General features: G+C 37.6%; 3 protein-coding genes across 6 annotated transcripts in view; 2 read left to right on the top strand and 1 right to left on the bottom strand.

Moving 5' to 3' along the window:
* tpm4a (tropomyosin 4a) overlaps positions 1 to 12282 on the top strand; it is a 37041-nt gene extending 24759 nt beyond the window's left edge. For 2 of the 4 annotated variants that reach the window (XM_023273476.3, XM_023273478.3), the window contains 7 exons: positions 4524 to 4657; positions 4811 to 4928; positions 5035 to 5105; positions 5197 to 5272; positions 9018 to 9080; positions 9595 to 9664; positions 10996 to 12282. In XM_023273476.3, the coding sequence (XP_023129244.1) occupies positions 4524 to 4657; positions 4811 to 4928; positions 5035 to 5105; positions 5197 to 5272; positions 9018 to 9080; positions 9595 to 9664; positions 10996 to 11078 (615 nt within the window). In that variant the 3' untranslated portion in view covers positions 11079 to 12282. Of the gene's footprint in view, positions 1 to 4523; positions 4658 to 4810; positions 4929 to 5034; positions 5106 to 5196; positions 5273 to 9017; positions 9081 to 9594; positions 9665 to 10343; positions 10538 to 10995 lie in introns of those variants that run through there. The other 2 variants (XM_023273475.2, XM_023273477.3) reach the window with 1 other exon arrangement.
* Positions 12114 to 15598, bottom strand: LOC111570620 (40S ribosomal protein S27-like). Its single transcript, XM_023273479.3, has 4 exons — positions 15454 to 15598; positions 13818 to 13926; positions 13622 to 13732; positions 12114 to 12635 (listed from the first exon to the last, which is right to left on the bottom strand). The coding sequence occupies exons 1-4, from the start codon at positions 15457 to 15459 to the stop codon at positions 12607 to 12609; spliced, it is 255 nt and encodes an 84-aa protein (XP_023129247.1). The 5' UTR covers positions 15460 to 15598; the 3' UTR covers positions 12114 to 12606.
* A 2401-nt stretch (positions 15599 to 17999) lies between these two features.
* LOC111570617 (ras-related protein Rab-8A) lies at positions 18000 to 24654 on the top strand. Its single transcript, XM_023273472.3, has 8 exons — positions 18000 to 18150; positions 18635 to 18695; positions 19884 to 19944; positions 20400 to 20477; positions 20642 to 20731; positions 20826 to 20891; positions 22212 to 22262; positions 22388 to 24654. Exons 1-8 carry the CDS (start codon positions 18027 to 18029, stop codon positions 22475 to 22477), a joined length of 621 nt encoding a protein of 206 aa, XP_023129240.1. The 5' UTR covers positions 18000 to 18026; the 3' UTR covers positions 22478 to 24654.

The following is a 24654-nucleotide window of genomic DNA, read 5'->3' as shown; positions in this document are numbered from 1 at the left end:
AGACACGCAGACAGACAGGCAGACAGACCGACCCACCAGCGCCGTTCGTCACATAACTCCTTGGCGGAGCAGTAAAAGGCACTTTGTTGTGAATAATAAGGAACTAGTGGTAACATATAAATCTAATATACAGATAAGGTGCTACACAGAAGGCTGTAAATTCTGGCGGTTCTCTGATTTTCTTTTAAACACCTTCTAGGATTTCCAGGAAAAGCTGTGCTCTTCTTTGGTCATGGCTCGGTGAATTTAAAGCATGAAAACACCAACTGTAAGCTTCTTCTTCTTCAGCACAACGCTGTCTCTGGAAGGGGATCCCCCTCCTGCATGGTTGTGAAAATCTAATGACAGATGAGGAAGCGAGTCATTAGAGTGTTAGCGCAGACACACATCCCACAATAGTGGCGTCAGTTTTTGTGTTTGCGTGGCGACTGGCGATTAAGCCAGACATGCTAAAAAATAGCAGTTTTTCACTGAAAAATAGATTTTTGCTCTCATGTAACCTCCTAATTTGAGATGTATTAACCCTCCTGCTGTCCTCATTTATGGGCACCAAAAAAATATTGTTTCCTTGCCTGAAAAAAATCCCAAAAAAATCAGCAAAAAAATTCCCCAAATTTCTGAAAATTTGCAAAACCTTCAGGAAGAAAATTCCAATAATTCCTTTAAAGTTTCCCTTAAAAGTTTCATTTGAAAAAAACTCCCCCAAATTTGGGAAGAAAATTCTTGTAAATATTTTCAAGAAATGAGTAAAAATCTTCCAAAAAAATCCTAAAAATATCTAAAGTGATTCCATATATATCAGTAAAATTTCTAATATTTTCTTTAAGAACGTTCACATAAAAATCAACCAAAATCCAGCGAATTTTGCTGGATTTTGGTTGATGTTTTTGTGAATGTTCTAAAAGAAACATTTTTAACATTTCCTTTGTGTTAACCAAAAAGTGTTCAAAAAATTTCCCAAAAATGTTGAAAATGTGGACATCAGAAGTTTCACTGTGAAAATATTTTTTTTCTTCCACATTTTCCAACTTTAAAATGGGTCAATTTGACCTGCAGGACGACACAAGGGTTAAACTTAATTTGAGTTTTCTTGTAAAATTCAACTCAAAACAAGATAATTTCAAGATTGTTTGACTTAACAAGATATTTAAGATGCATTGTCTTAAAACAAGTCCCTCCATCTGCTGAAATGTCACTTCTTCAGTGAATTTATCTTAAATCAAGTGGAATGAGACATTCTGACTAAAAATAAGACAGATAGACTTGGTAGGATTTAGAGTTTTTGCAGTGTGTGCAGGAAACCAGCCGGTAATTGTGGTGTTTGCATCAGATGTGCCAGTGAGGCTGACCTGAACACATGAATGGCCTGTTGTGTTCTGTGTGCAGACGTTATTCTTCACAGCACATTGCTTCATTCAGCGACTCAGGAAGTAACGATATCTGTTATTTCAGGCTCCGCTTTTTTTCAAAATTCTGTGTCGTTTCTCACCGGCGGCGTTGACAGACCTGTGGGGAGGGATGATGAGGTTTCAAGGTGTTTTCGAGCGATTTATGATTTTTCATTCATTCTGCGGCGGGGCTGGGGTTTCCTCCGTCTGTTTTAAGACACGTCAGCGATAGTTAGACATTTCTGGCCTCATATCAGCAGCCTCCTCCCCTGGAAGCTTTGGGGAAAGACCTGAAACAAGACGAAGAGAAAAAGTGGCTGAGATGAGATGAAGACAATGTTAAATTCAAAAAAGAGGCGTGTTGCCAGCTGCCAACAAGCAGCACTGGAAAAACTCTAAATCTTAACAAGTCTGTTTGTCTTATTTTTAGTCAAAATGTCTCATCCCACTTGATTTAAGATAAATTCACTTAACAAGAGACATTTCAGCAGATGGAGGGACTTGTTTTAAGACAATACATCTTCAATATCTTGTTAGGTCAAACATTCTTGAAATTATCTTGTTTTGAGTTGAATTTCACATGAAAACTCAAAATAAGTTTAACTCTCGTGTCGTCCTGTGGGTCAAATTGACCCGTTTTAAAGTTTGAAAATGTGGAAAAAAGTATATATTTTCACAGTGAAACTTCTGATGTCCACATTTTCAACATTTTTGGGAAATCTTTGAACATTTTTTGGTGGAAGAAAAGAAATGTTAAAAATGTTTCTTAAGAACATTCACAAAAACATCAACCAAAATCCAGCGAAATTTGCTGGATTTTGGTTGATTTTTATGTGAATGTTCTTAAAGAAAATATTAGAAGTTTTACTGATATATATGGAATCACTCTAGATATTGTTAGGATTTTTTTGGAAGATTTTTACTCATTTTTTGAAAATATTTACAAGAATTTTCTTGCCAAATTTGGGGGATTTTTTAAAAAAAAATAAAACTTTTAAGGGAAACTTTTAAGGAATTATTGGAATTTTCTTTTTCTATTTTCTTTTCAGACAAGGAAACAATATTTTTGGTGCCCATAAATGAAGACAGCAGATGGGTTAAAAGATCTCAAATTAGGAGGTTACATGAAGGCAAAAATCTATTTTTGAGTGAAAAACTACTATTTTTTTAAGCATGTCTGGCTTATTATAAGACACCTAAGCTTGACAATCCTGGTAAAATAGAGCTTAAAATAAGTTTTCCCAGTTAATTTTAGGATCTCAGTATTCTAAATATCATCTTATTTCAAAAAATCTTACCAAGACATTTTTGACTTGTTCAATTGGCAGATTTTTTCACCTATTTCAAGGTAAAATTTCCTTGAAATAAGTTTTTTCTTCTTGTTTTGAGAGGAGCATTTTTTCCGGTGAGGAAACCATGCTTTCATTTCCTGAAATATTGAGTCTATGACAGAATGGAAGTCTGGGCTATTAATTCTCTGCACAAACTGACTTTCTGACACTCCTGATTTTCCAACTTTTCTCTTCAGTTTCTCGACTTTATCTCAGCGGAGTGACTCACCCACCTGTAAACTGAACGACTTTGACTTCTGGACTGAATGACTGGCTAATGAGTCACTGACCTACTAACTGCTGCCCTGTGCACAGAATAACGTCTGTTTGTCTTAGAAATCCAACAGCTGCTTCGTTTTTAGGAGTAAACTGGAGTGAGCGCTCTGGGTTTTAGCAGTTCAAAAGTGCAGCTATGCGGCCGTGTCTGTAACTGTCAGCTTGTAAACTGCCATTTTAACAGCATCTTTGTGTGAGTTTTTCGGTTTTAATGTGGCTTTCTGGGAGATGATGGTCAGATAAACGCTCCGGCCAGCAGAGGAAATTCTTGCATCATTGTCTGTTTGCTTTCTTTTCCTCTTTGTTTACCAAAAGCAGATGAGAAGAAGCCTGTTTGTCCTCCACCGTCGCCGGAAATTGGCTTTTTGTAATCATTCTCATATAAAGTCTGAGTATTAAAAAGGATTTCACTTTCCAGCCAGATGCAACAGCAGTTAGTGCTCAGGTTTCATTTTAGGTAGGACCTGCTGCTGTAGAAGGTTGTCCAGGGACCTCCTGCTGCCTCTTATTTCACTTATTACTCATCAGGTATTGATTTGTCAGCGACCCCAGAGAGCACAGACTGCAGATTACAGTACCTCACTTAGTTTCACTGCAGTCAGACTTCCTGCATTTGAACTATTGGTGACAAGGATTAGGATGACTACATGATGCTGGAGAATATTTCCCTGTAGCCATAGCAGCGTGGTTATATTCAAGTATTTAAATATCCTATCAGATGTTTTAGTCAGAATAGGACTTCTGTTCAGTCTTTGCACTGCGTGTTTCCTCTCTTAAGACGTGGCTGCATGTGTCATCTGTTTCTTTGCAGTGATAAAACTGGAAAAAACTGAAGTTACTGATGTTTTATTTGATCTAAAACTAAACTAAGCTGCATGCATTTTATATAAACACTTAAAACAAGAAATTATGTAAAAAAATCCCAATAATGCCAAATAATCTTACGTTATATTATCATTAAGTTTGTCTAAAATATGCAATCGCTGTTCTTTTTACAACAGAAGCTGGTTTGGTTTGAAAGTGACACCTCAGTTGGTTTGAAACTTGTGTTTTTGATGCTATGAGGAACTTGGTCAGTGAGCAGTGCTCCTGTTTGATGCTTCTGAATAAACAAAGGCTGATATTTCCCTCCTGATAGCGGTTGTTGTCAAGGAAACAGACTTTGTTGAGACATCAAACCGTCACTAGAGAACACTTGATGTCTAGATAAACTTAGATGCTTGTCTTCTCTAGTTTAGCCAAATTTTAGATACAAGATGTGAACTAAAACTCTTTTATTATACAGAATGAAGTCACTCTGCTTGGGTTGGACTTCCATTTATACGCTGCAGTGTTGATAAACTGAGTTTCCTGCACAGATAATTCAAATGAAGCGACATTTTCAGTGTGCTTTTCTCTCCATCCAACTGCCCTCTTTGTGTCTTTCTCTTTCTGTGTTACAGCAGGGAAAAGGGGGAAGGGAGACCAGTCTAGGTGACTCAAAGTTGAATGAATAAATGACTAAACTTGTGTCTGTTTTGCTCCTCAGGCAGAGGGAGATGTAGCAGCTCTGAACCGCAGGATCCAGCTGGTGGAGGAGGAGTTGGACCGAGCCCAGGAGAGGCTGGCCACGGCGCTGCAGAAACTGGAGGAGGCGGAGAAGGCTGCAGACGAGAGCGAGAGGTCAGGTTTTATCACAATAAACAAGGATTGGGAAAAACTTCATGTGTGAGAAGAGCTTTGGATGAACTGAAACACCTGGATTTCGCTAAGTAGATGATAAAAGACAGCGCTTCTGTATGAATGTTGTGAAAAAATGTACTCTTGTCCAATCAGAGGGATGAAGGTGATCGAGAACCGAGCGATGAAGGACGAGGAGAAGATGGAGATCCAGGAGATGCAGCTGAAGGAGGCCAAACACATCGCAGAGGAGGCAGACCGCAAATATGAGGAGGTGAGGCTCTAACGTCCCTTCATTGACACATTTAATCACAGAATACAGTCACTTCTGCTCATTACATGCTTTAAATGCCCTAAAATCTTCCCTTTTTTCGCCCCAGGTGGCTCGTAAACTGGTGATCCTGGAGGGGGAGCTGGAGAGAGCTGAGGAGAGGGCCGAGCTCTCAGAATGGTAAACCCGGTGAACTCACGAAAACATATACCGATGCTCTCAGCTGTTTTTCTTATAATAAAGCCAAGAATGTGTCGGTTTCTCTCCATAGTAAAGCCAGTGACCTGGAGGAGGAGCTGAAAAATGTGACCAACAACCTGAAGTCCTTAGAAGCCCAGTCTGAGAAGGTGAGTGAAGGATTTTTACACATTTACAAGCAGTACTTCTTGGGTACATTCTTAATATCTATACTGTAATGGTATATAGTATGCCAGAAGAAGATTTAGTATGTCCTAGTTTGGAATATGTCAAATGCAGTAAGCCGAAAACACCAAGATGTCCTCCTATATCTGGTCAAATGTTGCAGTTTGGATGCTTTTCTGGCCATTGAGACCCACAGTTCTCTGCACAGTTGCGTCTTGCACGAGTATAAACAGGGTTGAACCGAGAGAGCACAGGCACGACTAACTTATTTTGCATTACAGACTGTGACAGTGAACGTTTAAGTTGCAATATTTTCCCTAACGCCACATACCAAGAGCCCTACACTGAGAAGAGACACAAAAATGTGGTGGAAAAGAGCAGCTACATGTGTGTTTTTGCATGTTTTATTTATTCATTGAGCAGTCGATAACCATAGATGGCAGATTCCAACTGGCAGAAGGAGCCCGAGGGAGCGAACACAGTGGAAACAGGAGTGAGACTTTGCCAATATAATAAAAACTTATGTGTGCAGTAAGAATTCAGTTATTTCCTCTGTGGAGACGACAAACTCAGATCAGATAGTAAACAATGATATTGATAATAAGCCTTTATTAATCCCACGGTGGAGAAAATGGCATTGATACTACAGCAGACATGTAAGGAGTGTCAGCAGAAACATGCTAATATAAATAAACCAAAATATGCATAAGTACTAGTGCACATATCAGCAGTATTGCACAGATTCTTACATGAACAGAAAACTTGAGAGAAGTATTGATATTGCAGAGATTTGTCTGTAAATAAGAGTTTTTAAATGTACAGAATATTCATAATTCACAGCTATGAATGTATTGATAATGTCTGTTCTGAGTTTTTTTTCTTCATTTACCACAAGAATACTCTCCTATTTTGCTATTACAAGAATATATGAGACCAGAAGTGTTTAGGATTCATAAAACACATAAAACAAGAAAAGCATTTTGAGAGCGCAGTCCTCCTCCAAGGCTGTTCATTTCCCCATATGTCAGAAATGTAGCATTAGTTTATTAGTTATTGATGATCACAAATCACGGCAGCATAGAATGTGGCCATTTAATATAGATTTACCCACAAACAAAATGAACTTACTCTGAGCACAGGCGTGTGTTTTGCATGTGTACGTTATATACAGATACTGAATCACGTGACCTAAATATGTAGCAGGCGGCGGGAATTGATGGGATTCAGAAACACCCCCACAATTTAATCAGTTGTTCCTTGGATCATTTCTGACGGATAAGTCCTGATAAGTCCTCAGTGGTGGATTTGTAGTAGGATCACAATCATGTGATCATCAGCAGGCAGCTGACGTAGTGTTCACTTGTTGTCATGGTTACAGTGATGCTGTGCTGCTATCTGGTAGTGATACAGAAATCTTTAACAAATCCGTGGATCCAGACTATAAGCTGCATCACTGCCAGAATCTAATCACTTGGTCCTTGAGTCATTTCTGACCTTCACTGAGAATTTCAACCAAATCTGCTGTTCTGTTTTTGAGTAATGTTGCGCACAGACAGACAGACAGACAGACAGACAGACAGACAGACAGCGACTGTTACATAACTCTGCTGCGTTCCTTGGTGGATTAACTATATAGAAATATATGCGACCAAATGGATAAATGGGGATGTTTTTTTGAGTAACTACATAAGAGTTAAGTATAAGTTCTGAATGCATGGTAACATGAATACAGATGTGGAAACACACACATGTAGATGACGTATTCCGCTATAATGACAAAGTAGTGTGAAAGTACTGCAGCTGTAGTAGTGACGCACTGAAAGTATGTGTCCTGGAATGCAGCCCCTGTTTTTCCACATAAAGCAGCAGCAGACTCAAGCTCTTGCTTTATCCGTTAATGTTAAAGTATGTCGCTGACAGACTGTGAGGGGGATAGAAAACATGCATCGCTGCTAAAAACATCACTCTCTACTGGTATTATCCCAAAGCTTTACGAAGCTGCTTTCGTTCTCTTAGACAAACAACCTAAATATACACGAGACTACACTCTGAACAGCAGGTCTGACACCCAGCACATCTCCGCCTCCCTGCATCCTGTCATTTAGGCTCCTCTGTGGCTCAGCAGGCAGTAATTTAGCCCAGCGTCCCACCTCCTTCATAATTGTGTGTCATCATTCCCTGCTCACAACAGAAACCATTTATTCTCCCCTTCAGGGTTGTACAGATGAAACTTATCAAAGACCCGATCTCCTTTGAGTTGAAATACACAGTACCCTGGAAAGAAGCTCCTCTCAAAACAAGCAAAAAAACTTATTTCAAGGAACTTTTACCTTGAAATAAGTGAAAAAATCTGCCAATAGAACAAGTGAAAAATGGCTTGGTAAGATTTCTTGAAATAAGATTAATATTTAGAATATTGAGATCTTAAAATTAGCTGAGAAAATTTATTTTAAGCTCTATTTTACCAGGATTGTCAAGCTTAGGTGTCTTAAAATAAGCCAGACATGCTAAAAAGAAGCAGTTTTTCACTCAAAACCGAGATTTTTGCTTTCATGAACCTCCTAATTTGAGATGTATTAACCCTCCTGCTGTCTTCATTTACGGGCACCAAAAAATATTGTTTCCTTGTCTGAAAAAAATCCCCAAAATTGGCAAAAAAATTCTCCAAATTTCTGAAGCTTTGTAAAACCTTCAATAATTCCTGAGAAGTTTCCCTTAAAAGTTTTATTTTTTTTTTTAAAAAATCCCCCAAATTTGGCAAGAAAATTCTTGTAAATATTTTCAAAAAATGAGTAAAAATCTTCCAAAAAAAATCCTAAAAATATCTAAAGTGATTCCATATATATCAGTAAAACTTCTAATATTTTCTTAAGAACATTCACATAAAAATCAACCAAAATCCAGCGAAATTCACTGGATTTTGGTTGATTTTTTTGTGAATGTTCTAAAAGAAACATTTTTAACTTTTTTTTTTCACCAAAAAATGTTCAAAGATTTCCCAAAAATGTTGAAAATGTGGACATCAGAAGTTTCACTGTGAAAATATATATTTTTCTCCTGCAGGACGACACAAGGGTGAAACTTATTTTGAGTTTTCTTGTAAAATTCAACTCAAAACAAGATAATTTCAAGATTGTTTGACTTAAGATATTTAAGATGCATTGTCTTAAAACATGTCCCTCCATCTGCTGAAATGTCTCTTGTTCAGTGAATTTATCTTAAATCGAGTGGGATGAGACATTTTGACTAAAAATAAGAGAAATAGACTTGGTAGGATTTAGAGTTTTTGCAATGTAACCGATCCACCGCATGACAAATTATCCTCTGAGGTAGCTGTTTTTTTATTATTTCGTCTTTAGGCTGCGTATTTCTTCCACTATGCAGCAGCAGCAGCAGCCAATAGAGACCTGCAGTACATTCTTTGTTTGCAACATTCCTCTCCAGGCACAACAGCATGCCAGGTTTACCACATGACCACTTTCCTTTAGCGATATGTGTTGTGGTTTTGCTTCTGTCGGCATCTCAACCGAAGCAACCTGTTCCCAGGCCGGACCAACACCTCAGCGCTGCCTTCCTTTCTCAGAGAGTGGTGCCACAGGGCGGCAGTAATCCTCCAATGACTGCGTCGTTCGCTTTCTGTGCATTTCTGTGTGAAAGCGAGTACAGGCATGCAGTTTTATACGTCTGCCGCTAAGTGGGTAATGCTGTTTTCTTTATGTGTTTTTACAGTACTCAGAAAAAGAAGATAAGTACGAGGAGGAGATCAAAGTTCTGACTGACAAACTGAAGGAGGTGAGGTCATGATTTTTGGGATTTCACAGCAGAAAACATTTCCAAAAAGATCCAAGATTCTCCCACTCGGATGACTTTGGTATATTTGAGCATGTACCTGTATGTGTTTAATGTGAAACAAATCACAGATGTCACCATAATTGGCAAAATGACACTCAGGAAACTAAAAAAAAAAATAAAAAAAAATAACACTAAGACAGGCGTCACAATTAAGCTTCAGTGCTTAAAATCCATCCAGGAATCTATATTTTATGCCTCCTGCACTATTTCCCTACATTTTTTCATTATATATCCATCATAAAAAGTCATAAATGCCAAAACAAATTCCACTTTTTAAGATTTTCTCACTAAACTGATGATTTTAGTTTGTTTTTTAATCCGATTCATATATAAATTCCTCTAAACTCTAAATGTGAAGCATATAAATTCAAAATAATGGAAAGGCTGCTGAAGACCTGCGTCGACACATTGGATTCATTTGTTCGCTGACATACTGCTTCTGAATTCCCGCCAGGCTGAAACCCGTGCAGAGTTTGCAGAGAGGACAGTGGCCAAACTGGAAAAGTCCATTGATGATCTGGAAGGTATGAGAGCAGTAACTTTCACGCTAAAAAGGCAGCATTTTTTTCTGTTTTCGCACATGAGGAGAAATGTTTATTCAATCCACCAAACAGCCAGTGATGTGCCCCTGAGGAAGGGTTTAGTTCAGTAAATTGAGATGTGTTTGTTGAGGAACCACAGGTACAACTTAATGCGCACATGCAAAACCACTTAGTTCAATTTGACATGGATCCCAGAAGGAGTGTCCTATTTCAACATGACTGGAAACATTTTTCTTTTTTTTGTGGAAATGAAAGCATTCAAATCTATGGAAACTCCTTCCCTAAGACAAGCTAATAAAAGCCCCTTGTTTCTGAAGGACGAGTATTTGATGTCAGCCAGGCAGCAAAGAGGACAGAATGTGCTCGCATGTTTTTAGGTCAGCATTATATCGCTGTCGAACCGCAGGCAGCTCACTTTATAGAGGTATCGGAGCAGGTTTATGAGGGAGCAGGTTTAGATGCTCACCCAGCAAACGAGCCTAATTAGATTTGCATCGTTCTTTCTTCCAAGCATCTGTGCATCTTTTAAAAAGGCCTGACCTCATTTTTTTCTGTCTTCCCCCTTCCTCCCTCTGCTCTCTCGCCTCCTTCCCGTCCTGCTTTGTGGCTTGTTTGTGTCACTGCTGTCCTCGTCACCTGTCTGTCCACCTCTGACCTCCAGATGAGTTGTATGCTCAGAAGCTGAAGTACAAGGCCATTAGTGAGGAGCTGGACCATGCCCTCAATGACATGACTTCTCTGTAGATGTCTTTTCTTGCCTTTTTCCGCTTCTGTCTGACGTTCCATCTCCTCTCTGTGCCTTGTGCCCATCTCACTGTGCAAAACATGATTCATTAAAAGTCCTTTTCTTTCCTACTTTGCAGCTTTTGTCTCCTTTTTTCCTCAAAGCAGAATAGTGTGACATTTATTGTGTAGTAAACAGTAATTTCTTGTAATAAGGAAGCCTGATTGTACAATATACAAGGTGAGGAACTTTTGATGTAGTTGTTGCTGTGGATTAATACAGTTTGAAATCTCCTTGACCCTTAAATTTAAATCTAACATTTATGATGCAGCCCATAAAGTACATGCACTTCCATCCTGTACTGTACTTCTAACAGTCTTCTAGGAGATCATGCATGAAAGGCACTGTGTTGTGGTTGATTTTATTTTGCATGTGGCACATGTTTAACCAAAGCAGTCATGCAAAACATGTGTCCAGCAGAACAGTGCCGGGTTGCAGTCTGACGAACCTCGTAAAGAGATTAAATTGTTGTGGCTTGTGCTATTATCTGGCAGTTGAAGGTTCACTGTGTCACTTCTTCTTTTTACAGAGAAACTATCAAGTGCCAAAGAGGAGAACCTGGGCATGCACCAAGTCCTGGACCAGACCCTGCAGGAGCTGAACAGCTTATAAACCCACTGAGATGAAGCTGCAGAGGACGAGATCGTCATTAACATTCCATTAAGTGTTCAACTCCATTCCACATTTCGAGCTATAAAATCTTTATTCCCCCACGTTTAAAAAAAAAAAAAAAAAAAGGGGGGGGTTAACTTAATGCTTGTCCCTTGATGTTTTTTTTTTTTTATTCTAAGGCACAACTTTTTCTTTTTTTCTTTAAACATGGGAAATCATTTGGAACCCATTGCTTCTTCCTCTCTTTTATTTTTATCTCCATCTGTGATTTCAGAAATTCTTTTTTTTGACCACTTATTTAGAAAAAAAACTGGCAATAAATTCACCCAAAGAAATGTCAGATTTGGTCACTCAACCACTTAAAACTGGCTCCATTCTTTTTGTTTTGTTTTCCATTGTATGTGCACATATTGTCTGGTTATTTTTACTACATAGGCTACAGGTGCCATCGGGTTTCCCTTCCCTCTGCATTTGTGTGGCTCTCAAGCGCCACCTAGTGGTGATATGAAGTTAGTAAACAGTTATTTTTGTACCATCTTTAGTGGCTGTGAGTCAACAGACATTTAACACATTTGTGTCTGTCGTAACAGTAAAAAATCTCCTAAATCTGTGTTTAGTGGACAGATGACCTCACGGAAAAGGTTTCAGGCACAGACTGCTCAGTGTTTTTACATTTACTTGGAATTTAAAGCCTCTTTTTCCAAATTTTGAATAAACAGAAGCTGACTGAGAGCTGTGCACGTCCCAACTATCCCTGAGCTCAATCTGACCACTTCACGGCCAACGATACGCCATAATGTAGCCGATATTTACTAGATTTACAATATATTGTATTACATGGGCGAGCTGAACCCCAAACCACTGGAAGCTCAGTGAGTTTTTAGCAACCATGGATACTTATTGTATATAGTAGAAGAATGTTAGGTATGTGACAAGTTGTATTGCTTTGATTTTTTTGGTTTTGTTTCATTTACACCACTTCTTTCTCGCCAGGGGAACTCTCAAAACCAAAGAACACACACATAACACAGACAATTAATTCCTCAAATGTTTTATTTTTTTGTTTGTGATGGTCTTCGTGGTTTCATCTCATGCCATGGCCACGGAAAAGCGCCTCACATTTGACTGAGACCATCTCCTTGAAATATTTCACTCACCGCCCCACGCCACCCTCCATGTCAACCTAATAAATGTTTTACAGAAATCACGACTCCTTTGACTTTTTTTGTGCAATTTGATGGTTCTGAATTTTGTCTTATTTCTGAAATAGTGCAAATGTCGCTTCATTAAGTGCTTCATCGCGTTAATTAGATATTTGTACAGTTCAGACCTACAGCGCCTACAGGAGTGTAAATGCATGCACATGATCCTCGGTCTGTCTCACATAGAACCTCTGATGATCCATTAAACCCCACGAGGGGGTGAAGTTTCACTCCGATGGAGGTGATTTCTCTATTTATGATTTTAGATGCAGAGCGTGACTTCTTGGTCCTTTCTGCTGCATTCTTCTTATGGGGAGGGTTGTTGTTCAGGTGTATTTCCTTCGAAAGGCGCAACCTAGACAGACAAAAATCAAACATTTCAGCATTTCTGTGCAAGAAAAGGAACAAACACAACTGTACTGAACAAAAATAGAAGCACAGCATGTTATACAGTGGTGTAAAAAAGTTCTCAGATGCCCTTAAAATTCTGCAATCTCAAATATCATGAAATATTACTGGAAACATCTTTTTTGTGTTTCAAAAGGTGTGGCTGCATTAGGCAAATACAAATGATATTTTCTTTTTGTTTATTGTTTACAAGAAAACTAACAAAACTAAATTCTAACAAAATGACCCAATACTCAAAATTTCTTATTTTTATAGAACCAATCAAATTTTTTTAATGGCTTTTTAAGGATTTGTTTAGGATTTGCTAAAAGAAATTGCACTTGAAGACCTAAGAGTGATTCTTAATGGAATATTTCACAAATCTATGGGGTGTCCGAAAACTTTTTTCCACCTCTATGTTGTTGGTTTCTACTCATTCTTTTTACCATACAGGAATAAAAATGTGTTATTCCAACATATAGCATAGCTGTGTGGAGCATAATCCCACTCTTTCTGAAGGACTTGCTGGACATTTTGGGAGACAACATCATGTTATCGCACATCCAGAGGTGTGTAAAATGATTTTCTGGATGACAAATGGTGCAGCTGTGGACAGCTAAGTGCCTGGGTTTGAACCTAACCCATAAACCAGCTTCCTGTTCTCGTCTTTCGCTTCCTGTCATTTGAATGAAGCTGCATTTTTATAGTCACTGCTCAAAGGAGTGTCTGTGCTCTTTACGTTATCTGATCTTTGTCCTTTAAAGCCACACCTGACAGGTGTGGATGAACTCAGTAGTGGAGAAACTGTTTGTGCACAGTCAGCTAAACTTCACTCACTTTCTACCAAGAGCAACGAGGTTATTCTCCAAGTTAGAGAAGAGGGCTACTGTATTTCCATGCTCTGTTCATATCTTTGTTCATTTAAATGCCAGTTTGTGACATTCTTCTTCATACCAGCGGTTAGTTTGCATTTCCCGCCTCGAGGCCTGCAGAGGATTATGGAGCAGCCTGCACATGGTACAACTGTCTGGGCGTGACTGAAGATGGTGGTGATCCTGTAGCAGCCTGGAAAGTAGATGAAGTGGAATATAAGACACAAAAACAAACAATACAAATAAATAAATCAGGAATATGAGCACCGAGGTCTCACCCATGCACTTGACATCCATGAAGTAGGAGTTGGGACTCTGCACCAGCCTCTTCTTCTTATGTTTCCTCCTCTCCTCGGCCAGACTGGAGTGCAGCAGATCTTTAGCCAACTGCAATAGAGGGCACAGCATTCTTAACTAATGGACACTGTGCTGGAGAATCTGTATTTTACTACATTTTACTGCCGTCTATTTCATTTTTTTGCATATTTCATGTACTAGTAGTAACTGTTTGCGCTCTCATGTGAAGGTTTGTCTTATTTGGAGACCTTGGAACTCACAGGAGGCCTCGTCATGTCTTTGGAAGGCTTTTGAGTCCCTCTTTAGTGGAACAGTTAGACAAAGCGAAGACAGCCTGAACACCACCTTTACTTACTCAACTGGGAGGAGAATGAAGACAAACTTCTAAATGAATAAGAATCTGAATCAGAGTCTATTATATTCCCAAGAAGGAATGAGGAATTTGACTTAAAAAGAGAAGTATAATTAAGGATGAACGATTAAAAGCAAAGGTTACAAGTCAAATGTTCATTTGCTTATCATTATTTCTATTTTTACTTTTTAATGCCCTTTTTTTTTTTTAACTGTAAATACCATCACAATGTTGCACTTTATTTCTTCTTTTGCACATTAGTTTCCCTATTTTTCCCTAAATGTAACATGTGAGCTACTGGATACCTAGATTTTCCCCAAGTGGGCAATAATATACTGTTTTTATCTTGTGCTGCAGCTGTAATCAAACATTTACCTTTAAATTACAATATTTTCTTCAATTAACATGTAGAAAAACAACTCTGAATTGTCAACATATTACATAAGTAACAATCTTTAATATTTATGTTGCTGAATTGAGATCTATCAACTGTGTTTAATATTTAAAAATTCAAATAACACTAAAATACCTGAAACAATAAAGGATAAAGGATGAGGCAAGTTACATTCTTATAGATTAAGCACATTTATTGGAAGTAAATGATCCAAGTCTGTTAAATAAATTTCAAAAATCAAGGCAAACTTAAGGGTAAACAAGCCAAAATGTCCCATTATCTATCTATCTGTCTATCTATCTATCTATCTATCTATCTATCTATCTATCTATCTATCTATCTATCTATCTATCTTGCATTAATGTAACTTTGAATGTGACTTTATATGTTTGTCTCTTGTTTTAGGAAGATCTGAGTGCTGTTTGGTTTATTGGAATAAATACATCTGGCGGAAATGTATTCCTTGTGAATTTAGTTCATAATAATAATAATGTTTTTTTGCACTTAAACACCTACTAAATGCGACAGAATTACAGTTCTAACGCTTGGATAATATAACGTGTTTACAGTCGGACGCCCCCTACAGTCTGAGGAATGAACTACATGTCATCACAGGAGCACAGACATGTCCAGACAAGTCCAGGCATCCTTCCACCAGCTCTACATTAAATACACTATATACACACATATATTAACATGTTTTAGCAAATTCACACACTTTAATCGTATTACCTTCATATATTTTTATCTTGCATTCTCAGTTTATGACAATATTCAAGCAGCTTTCTGTCAGTCTGATCTTATTTTCTACAAGTTCCAATATTTCTATGCAGGTTTTTAAAAAATAAAAAAACATCATATTTGTACTTACAGGCATTTTTGCTCAGTTTAGTGGATGTCTTTTGTCCGGTATAAATGAGATGTGATGTCGTATATCAGCGCTCAGATGAGCCTCCAGATTCACCTGCAGCTTCTTGTTGATCTGATCAACATTTACATCAGAATGAACCAGCAGGAGTTTTTCTGTTTCAGGGAGGAGCTACAGGGGAAAGAAAAAAAAATCACACTGAAATGGTCCATCATGTTAACTAATGCTTTATAAATAGAACAAACAGGAGTCAGAACAGAAACTAATTAGATGAATGTCTCTCAGAACAGCTAAACTCATTTTCCAGGTCGTATTTTGTCTTGATATCTTAAATAAATAAATAAGAACTGACTATCCACTCAATTAATTCTATATAAATAGAACAAACAGGAGACAAAAAAACTAGCATTTTTAAAAATTTATTTATTTTTTATTCTTTATTTTACCAGGTAAGAAAAAAATAATTAGCTAAATGTTTCTGCCAGAACAGCTACACTCATTTTCCAGATAGAATTTTGTCTTGATATCTTAAATAAATAAAAACTGACTGAACTGGTCCATCCAGTCAATTAATTCTATATAAATAGAACAAACAGGAGTCAAAGCAAAACAAAACAAAACAAAACAAAACAAAAGAAAACAAAAAAAATAGCATTTTTTTTATTTGTTTATTTTTTATTCTTTATTTTACCAGGTAACAAAAAATAATTAGCTAAATGTTTCTGCCAGAGCAGCTACATTCATTTTCCAGACAGTACTTTGTCTGGATGTCTTTAAATATCAATTCAATTCAATTCAATTCAATTCAATTCAATTCAATTCAATTCAATTCAATTCAATTCAATTCAATTCAATTCAATTCAATTCAATTCAATTCAAACAACAATAGTAATAATAATAATAATAATAATAATAATAATAATAATAATAATAATAATAATAATAATAATAATAATAATAATAATACAGAAATGAAATAAAATTTTAAAAAATATATCTTTTCATTTTTCATGAGTTTTGTCATTGTTGTTGTTGTTTTAAATGCTGAACAGACCTTAAATTATCTTTATACACTCACACTAACACAGTGATGCCTCCTGAAATGTTTCATAGGGGTGATCACTGAAAATCACCCAAAATCCCAAAGCCATAACTGAATTTTAGGAATTCTATCACGCCGTTGTTGTACAGATACAAGTTGAAAACTGTGCCAATATAAGACTAAGAAATCAAAGACTTTGGTGTTTTATTTTACAATAAAGGTTATTAATTATCTGGTGTTCCACAGACTAATACAGGTACATTTAGAGTTTTAGTTAATAGACTATATTTGAATGGGAAAAAAATCACCTAAAGGTACAGAATCCATAGTGGTGTATTTGATAATTAATTGAAAATTCTGGTCATATATGGTGATAATTTCTGAAATTTCAGCAATGTATCTTACAATAAAATGCATTCTCATTGTTATTGGGCTACCTACTGCCATATTTTAATATTTAATGATAAGAGGTCACATTATTTAAAGCATCATTTAACAGAATAATGTCTGTGCTGCAAATTTCCTGCTATGAAATGGAAAAATCACCCTCGATAATAAAAAAAGACATGACATAAATATATAAGCTGTGACTCTCTGTGTGGCATACTGTGATTTAACATTAGATCCTGTTCAGTTCTGCCTCCATGTCAGGGTTTAATTTATAATTCTAAGTAGTTCAAGTTACTGCTGTATTGTGTTGTGCGTAAATGTGCCTATCTCTGGAGACACTTATATTCATCCTGCTGCTGTTCGTTCGATGCTGTAGATATTTAAACTGAGAGGAAAAACTCCTAAAAACACCTGGAAGACACAAACTAAACTCCATTTCCAGATAACACTTTGACATCTGTGTGCATGTCCATCAACAACAGGCACAAATTGCATCTTGTGCACTTAAACCTTCATCTGTGTATTAGTAAAATCTGGGGTGTCCAATGAGATTTCAGTGGTTGCTGTAGGACCCCTGGCTCCTTTTTAGAGGACCCTGTGGTCTAGATATATGAAAAAAAATGTTTTTTTTCTTTTTTTAGCATAAAGGGTTAAAAAAGTTCTCTTTAAATTGTCTTTGCACTCTTAATATATCAACTAGTTGTGAGATATTTGTAATGTAGCCTCGTCAGTTGGTAAAACGCATCCTAAATGTACTAATCGTAAAAGAGAAACTAACTTCAGCTTCCGGCTGACTCTGCCACAATATTAATTAGTTCCTCTAATTTTGACGTCACCCGCACTACCAAATTAATATTTTTATATTTTCTTTTATTTATTTTTAGTTAACATATATTCGTTGTTTTTGTTTGTTTGTTTGTTTGTTTATTGCAGAACAAGTTAGTTTTTGAAATAAACAATAAATTAACATAACTTTTACTCCGGGTGGCGACAGACATCAAACCGAGCGAACCCAGCAGCCTCCCGGAGCCACGACGACAGAGACGATTGACGGGTGATCCGACCAATGGAGAAGTTCGTTAGCAGTGACGTCTGCGCCTCCACAGCGGGGCGGGACATCCGCAGTAGTAAGCTAGCTAATAACATGGCGAAGACTTACGATTACTTGTTTAAACTGCTTTTAATCGGCGATTCGGGCGTCGGAAAGACCTGCGTGCTATTCAGATTTTCAGAAGATGCCTTCAACTCAACGTTCATCTCCACTATAGGTGAGTAAAAGTCTTAGTATTAGTATGAATTTAGGTTGAAAAGTGGCACAGGAGCAGCCCATCCCGTCATGCTAATTCGTTACTAACTTTTCGTGCTAGCACTGGTGGCTAGTCAGGAAGCTACTCAACCGGCCGGTTTGAGGAGCTTTTCCAGGACCCTCTCTGACACTTTAACCAGCTAGAATACTCAGAGAGCCCCAGTATGAATGATCTGAACGAGTGTGGCCCCCTTTTTTGATTTTTGTAGATAACTATGGCAAGCTGTGCTAACATGCTACAAAGCATGAGCTAGTTGAGTTAGCGGAGTCATTTCCCCTCTACGACCAGCTGCCTTGTAGCAGACGTTACAGAAAGTATTAATTATCTCCACAAACATTCCTGTGCTTCTAAAATAAACCCACAATGTCACTGGCAGTGGGATGCTGAGTCAGTGTGGGCGACTGTCAGATGTTGGGTGAATTGTCTGACTTTTGTTTTTCTTCAGGTATTGACTTCAAAATCAGAACAATAGAATTAGATGGGAAGAAGATCAAGCTACAAATATGGTAAGATACCCAAATATAAAGTGCACTTCCACCTGACAGCTGGTGGATGACAGTTACAGTCAGTTTCCATCTTGTTTCATACATCAAGTTTAAATTAATGTAGTATAATAAATGCCTGAACTGGTTCCTGCCTCCATGAAGGTTGTAGTGCTCAGTTTTCTTTCTGTTCATAGTTCAACAGCAATACACACTATAGCTTCCTGAGTAACTTTAAAGATCCCATACTGTGCCTCTTTTCAGCAAATGAATGAAAGTCCCAAAGTGGTGTCTCAATTTTTCAACTTAAAATACTGGCGAGATGGTTCAGTTAACCATGAATATGTAACCCCAGTTAAAATGTGCTGCTTCAGTGTCTGAAACTCTGAAAGCAGCACGTTGTGAGAGGGTAGGATTATACAAAGTTTGAGCTAGGATTCTGGTTCGTGGTGTTACGTGGCACCTCAAATGCTCACTGGCTTGTAAAGCTGGACGGTGAAATAGTATATAATGTCCTAATAGCTAATCAGCTTTTAGTTTATACCTACAAATTTAAAACAACCAAAGGATGTAATAAAAATTGATTTTTCACAATATGGGACCTTGATGTTAAAACATCAGCTTTAAACAAAAACTTTACACTTTAACCTTAAAAACATGTTTATTGTAGGTCACTTGTATAAGACTGTATTGATTAATGAATTAACTAGACTGAATGTAAACTGTGCAGCTAGTCAACATCTGTAAATGTCATGACGTGTTTCATAGAGCTTATCACCAAAATTAGTATGGAACCACAGGAAGGTGGATTATTATTATATCTTCAAGTCTGTAAAAGATGTGGTTTAAGGAACAGTTAGCATTGGAGCTTTGTATTTACGAGCAGCTCTGGGACTCCAGGCAGCATCTTATAGCCCTCTATTCACACCAAACGGACACTACTGGATGTTGTGGTGACTAGTTTGTAATCAAACAACACACAACATGAAAATAAAAGCATTACAGATTTGATTTTGTATTTCTTTTTTGTAAACATTTGAAAATCATCTGTTTCTTGTTGTTCTAGTCTCTTTCCTGAATGCACAAAACGAAACTGACATTTACATTTTTTGCTTAGTCCTTAAAATCTTTGAGAAACTATGGGCTGGGCAGAGTGAATGGCTTTGGGGAGGTTCTGCAAGACTGCATTAAGAAATGTGTTTTTCTGTGTAGGGATACAGCAGGACAGGAGAGGTTCAGGACTATCACAACAGCCTACTACAGAGGAGCCATGGTGAGTTGCATCGTCAGCCTTTCTAATAAAGCAATAATGGAGATTATCTTTGGAAATTGATCAGGTAAATTGGTAATCTTGTCAGATGTGAGCACTGCAACATAAACCTTTACCAGAACCACACCCATCGTTGTTGTTGTTGTTAATGTTGTACACACCTGGACAACCTGAGGAGTGCTCTGTACATCGCTGTGGTATTTTCTTTAGCCTCTCCTTCAGTTCAAGTTTAACTGGATACCTGTATTTGCATAATTTAATTCAGAAGCCTCATTAATCTTTGTCACCTTTGCTGCTTTTATTTGAGGCTCCAAAATAACAAGACTCCTCTCTAGTAAAGTATGACATGTACAGTTAACCAGTCTGAATTTTAAAGTCTGTCTTTATGAATGAATAAAAATGACTTCACTGTTGTCTGGCTGTTCCTTTTCTTGTCTTCTGCTCTATGAACTCTCCAGGGCATCATGTTAGTGTATGACATTACCAACGAGAAGTCCTTTGACAACATCAAGAACTGGATACGGAATATAGAAGAGGTAAAACCTTACATTTTTTCTTTGTATTCACCTCTTCTGTGCCATTTTGAACATTTTATTTTTGCCACTGATCTTCTACAAAGAACTGCAGTGTATGTACATAGTTGAACACATTTTATTACAGTTTCCTTTCTGTTCAACATGCCAACTTCCTTTTTCTTTAGCATGCCTCAGCAGATGTGGAGAGGATGGTCCTTGGGAATAAGTGTGATGTCAACGACAAGCGACAAGTGTCCAAAGACCGAGGAGAGAAGGTGGGGATGATAAATTCGACAATGGATGCAGTGAAATCTTTCTTTAAATGCATTATTCTCTGAGGCTGATTATATCTCTGTTTTCCTTCTGTAGCTGGCGCTGGAGTACGGGATCAAATTCATGGAGACCAGTGCAAAGGCCAACATCAACGTGGAGAATGTGAGTTCTAATTTTTACTAAAATTATGGATTCGTAGTTGAAATAACGTAAGAGCTGGCAAACATTCTTCATTTTTTGCGTCTGGAAAATGTGCTTAGGAGAAACTATATTTTACAGTTGACTCCTTCACAGACAACATTCATGTCTGGTAAGAATTTTGCTGAAAAAACTAAAAGTAAAAGTTCAGCTTATTAGGAAGTTGTTTGCAGATAATTAAATGAATAGACTGATATCAGTCTGTGAAATTTGACAGCGGTAGCTTAGTTTAGCAGGAGGACCGGAAGCAGCTTGTCTGACTTTATCAGAAGGTAACAAAATCCACCTACAAGCACCTCCAAGATCCACTAATTTACACACTATGTCTTGGTTATTTCTCTGAAAATCGAAGTGGAAAAAAGAAAGTCTGCTTTTGTAAGGGATTGATGTGTGCAACAATATATATTTTAAATGAGGCACAAGTGCTTATTTGTGGAATCTAGATTGTTCTGAACTGTTTCGTTCATGCTACTGACTGCACAGTAAAGAAAAAAAATTAAACAGTCCTAAAGTGTAATTTCTCGTAGAGTTGTAATGTATCAGGAGCTCCGTCAGGCACCTGATTTTAGCTACTTACGCCCACTTGCTGCACCAGAGTATGCAGGATCCAGTAGTTTGTCCATCATATTTTGCATTTCGTTTCAGTGGAGAGTTGACAACATTGCAGCATAGTTGATAGAAGTTGCTAATTCTGATTGACTGTGGTTCAACTTTGCTGCTGCTTCCAAATCGTACGAATTCTAATTGACATTCTAACAAGTTTTGCAAAGTAATTTTTAATTTTCCCACTATTATGTTATTTGTGGCAAATAACAGGCAGGAAATTGGTTCATTATTCAATTCTGTGTGAGGATTGATAGAATCCAGGAGCTGTAACATCACATCTAACATGGATATAGAAGAATTTCTACCTGTTTGCTCTGCCAAAATAGGAGACAAATTTTACATAATTAAAACTGGTTGCTACAACATAAACGTTCGTTATATTATACAGGAAAGTCCCATGTTGCTGTGTTCAGTGTAGACAAAATAAAAAGGGGATTACTGAATAGGGAGAACATCTTTGAGAACCAGCAGGTATTCCCACTTTTCAGCTCTGTTAGTTTACAGTTCCGACTTTATTTTGAGGTCATGTACCTTTAAATCATGATTAATAGTGTGATGTGGTCACTGTTTTAGACTGCACAACTTTTGGTGTTATAGGTGAATAATAGTGATTTTTCTTACTGAGATTCTCCTCCCCAGAATCACCACCACTAATTGCTCATGTGTTTTCGACTGCAGGCCTTCTTAACCCTCGCCAGAGACATTAAAGCAAAGATGGACAAGAAGCTGGTAAGAATTTAAAGGCCTGGGAATATTATTTGTGCTTAACTAACAGTAGTTATTGTATGAGTGGTGGATATATGCTGGAATTTTGCTCATTTCAATCGGCTTTTCCGTTTGTTTTCGTATTCCAGGAGGGCAACAACCCGCAGGGCAGCAATCAAGGAGTAAAGATCACAGAACAGCCCAAGAAGAGCAGTTTCTTCCGCTGCACGCTGCTGTGAGAAGATGGGATTCTGCATCTGCCATTGCCTTAACTTGTGTCCCCCACTGGACAGAACTGGACAGAGCCCACTCTGATCTCTCTTCCTCATTCCTCACTGGTCTTCCTTCCGTCTCCTTCTGATTTGTCCTGTGATTATCACGTTAGGAAAAAGCGTATCTTTCCCTCGGTTTACCGGTCTTCCCTTGACACCTGTGGATCTAACTACTGTGGCCTCTGTTACGTACTAAATCTAAAATCTTTTTTTTTTCCTGAGACTGATGGTTTCATCTTTTACTTCACTTTTAAAAGGCTGCCTCTTTGTGAGATGCTGAGAACGATCAAAACTTTTCTGCCCATAGTCTTAAGCTCTCACCTGCGGGTTACATGTTGTTAGTATCATCCTTATTTATATCCTCACTGGTCAAATTACCGTATACTAGTCTAACGAGCTTAAATTTAAGAAAATACTCCATTGATATGTGGTAAGAGCACAATCCCACTTATATACTTTTATTTTTAAGCTATTCTACTAAATGTTTGTACTGACAGGGTGGTTTAGATATATTTTTTTTTTGCATCCACATGTAAATGCAGCAACGTATATCAGCGATTATATTTCACCGTATGAAATGGTTATGCCAGTGTATTTTACTCACCATATCAACAGTTGGGTTTACATGTCTTCTGTCCACATTTTCTATTCGTTCCTCTCTGACTTCTTATTCTCAAACATTCCATTCTTCCTGCCAACACGTTTATGTGCAATGTTCTGTCTATAGAGCCCAGCTTTGTCCATGTTCAAAGTATTCAAGTGGCTGCAGTAAGGGTGGGTTCTCGGCAAAATCTGCTTGCTTTAAGGGCACACAGATTACTTTTGTAGTTGCTCTCCGCAGTATTTTACGTATTGCAGTGTAAGAAAAGAGATTATGAGTGTTCACTGCAGCTCTGCAGGTGAGCTAGCAGTACCTGAATCTAACACCTGGAGGCAATTAGGTTACACTGAAGGAATCGCAGTGATGATGAAATCCTTGTTTTATGCATTCGTACTTCTTCCAGTTGTCCGTTCCAATGGGGGGAACACGTACACAACTGTTTTCTGGGCCTTGGATAGGGGCTGTGCTGTAGCAGTATTTATGGAGTGAAACAAAAACATAGCACCAAAATGACAAAGTGCCCTTTTTATGTTCTTATTGATTATGCACTTTTTTTCCTTTCTGTGTTTAAAAAAAAAGAGAGAAGAAAAAAAGTTCTTAACATTTATTGACTGTGTTTGTTTAAGTCTTAACTGAAAACAAAGAATACTCGTGCACAACATTCCCCTGTACCTTATCTGGGCTTCCTAAAAACATCGGAGCACTGAAACTTCTCTTTTTAGTCGTTATATTGAAGGTATTTTCCACTATTTTCATTTTCTCTCGCTTGATGATTTGGCAGGTTTCTTGTTGTTTTTCCACCTTCTTATACATTCGCCATCGATGCTTTTGGGAACCCCAGACGTCCTGTTTTACGCCACCTCTCTGCAGATATTCTCGGTGTTTTGGCCCAGCATCGTGGCCGTCTGAACTATGCATTCTGGGTGCGTAGAAAAACCTCAAAAAGCTTTGCACATTCGACTTAACAAGCTTTATTTGAGATTAGAAATGTGCAGAGGAGCTTCGCTGTTTTATTTTCTGCTGTCACTCCAAACTCGTGCTTAGAGAGCTGCTCAGAGGATAAAAAAAAATAGGAAATGAATTATGGTTAAAATCACATCAGAGCTTTTACAAATTGAACAAATTGTTGAAAGTGGTGCTGAAGAGTCTTTGAATCAAACCTGTAACTTCACAAATGTTTTCTTGTGGGTTTAAGAAGTGCATCTTTTGTTTAACTGGTTCTCTGAAAGTTCAGGTTTGTGGGCTTGAGTTTGGCATCGTTTTGATCTAGATTTTTTTCTTTTGATTGGAGTCTCTTTTTTGCGATTCTCTCCCCTTGTAAATCTGGCAGTTGTGTTCACATATCTTAAACATTCCTTGACCAAATTTGGATTTCTTCCCTGATTATTGTCGGACTTCACATGAAATAAATGAAAAAAAAATTCAGCAGTTGTAAATAAGATCTACAATGATTGTACTGTAATTCCATAAATCTTATTGGTCTACACTTTTTGTAGATATGTGTACTTTTGATGATTTATTAAAAATGAGATTCTTAAAGATG

The sequence above is a fragment of the Amphiprion ocellaris genome, chromosome 2 (genome assembly GCF_022539595.1).
Source record: "Amphiprion ocellaris isolate individual 3 ecotype Okinawa chromosome 2, ASM2253959v1, whole genome shotgun sequence".
Taxonomy (NCBI): domain Eukaryota; kingdom Metazoa; phylum Chordata; class Actinopteri; family Pomacentridae; genus Amphiprion; species Amphiprion ocellaris.
The sequence above is the reverse complement of the archived record's forward strand: the minus strand, read 5'-3'. Positions and strand labels throughout refer to the sequence as shown.

Bases quoted from the DNA above. Each gene is read 5' to 3' on its own strand.
- LOC111570617 (XM_023273472.3), top strand. From the start codon at position 18,027: ATGGCGAAGACTTACGATTACTTGTTTAAACTGCTTTTAATCGGCGAT. The intron at 20,732-20,825 runs GTGGGGATGATA...TTCCTTCTGTAG, and splicing joins CCAAAGACCGAGGAGAGAAG to CTGGCGCTGGAGTACGGGAT. The intron at 20,892-22,211 runs GTGAGTTCTAAT...TTTCGACTGCAG, and splicing joins CCAACATCAACGTGGAGAAT to GCCTTCTTAACCCTCGCCAG.
- LOC111570620 (XM_023273479.3), bottom strand. The intron at 13,733-13,817 runs GTGAGACCTCGG...TCTACTTTCCAG, and splicing joins CATGGATGTCAAGTGCATGG to GCTGCTACAGGATCACCACC. The intron at 12,636-13,621 runs GTATGAAGAAGA...TTGTCTGTCTAG, and splicing joins GAAATGCAAACTAACCGCTG to GTTGCGCCTTTCGAAGGAAA.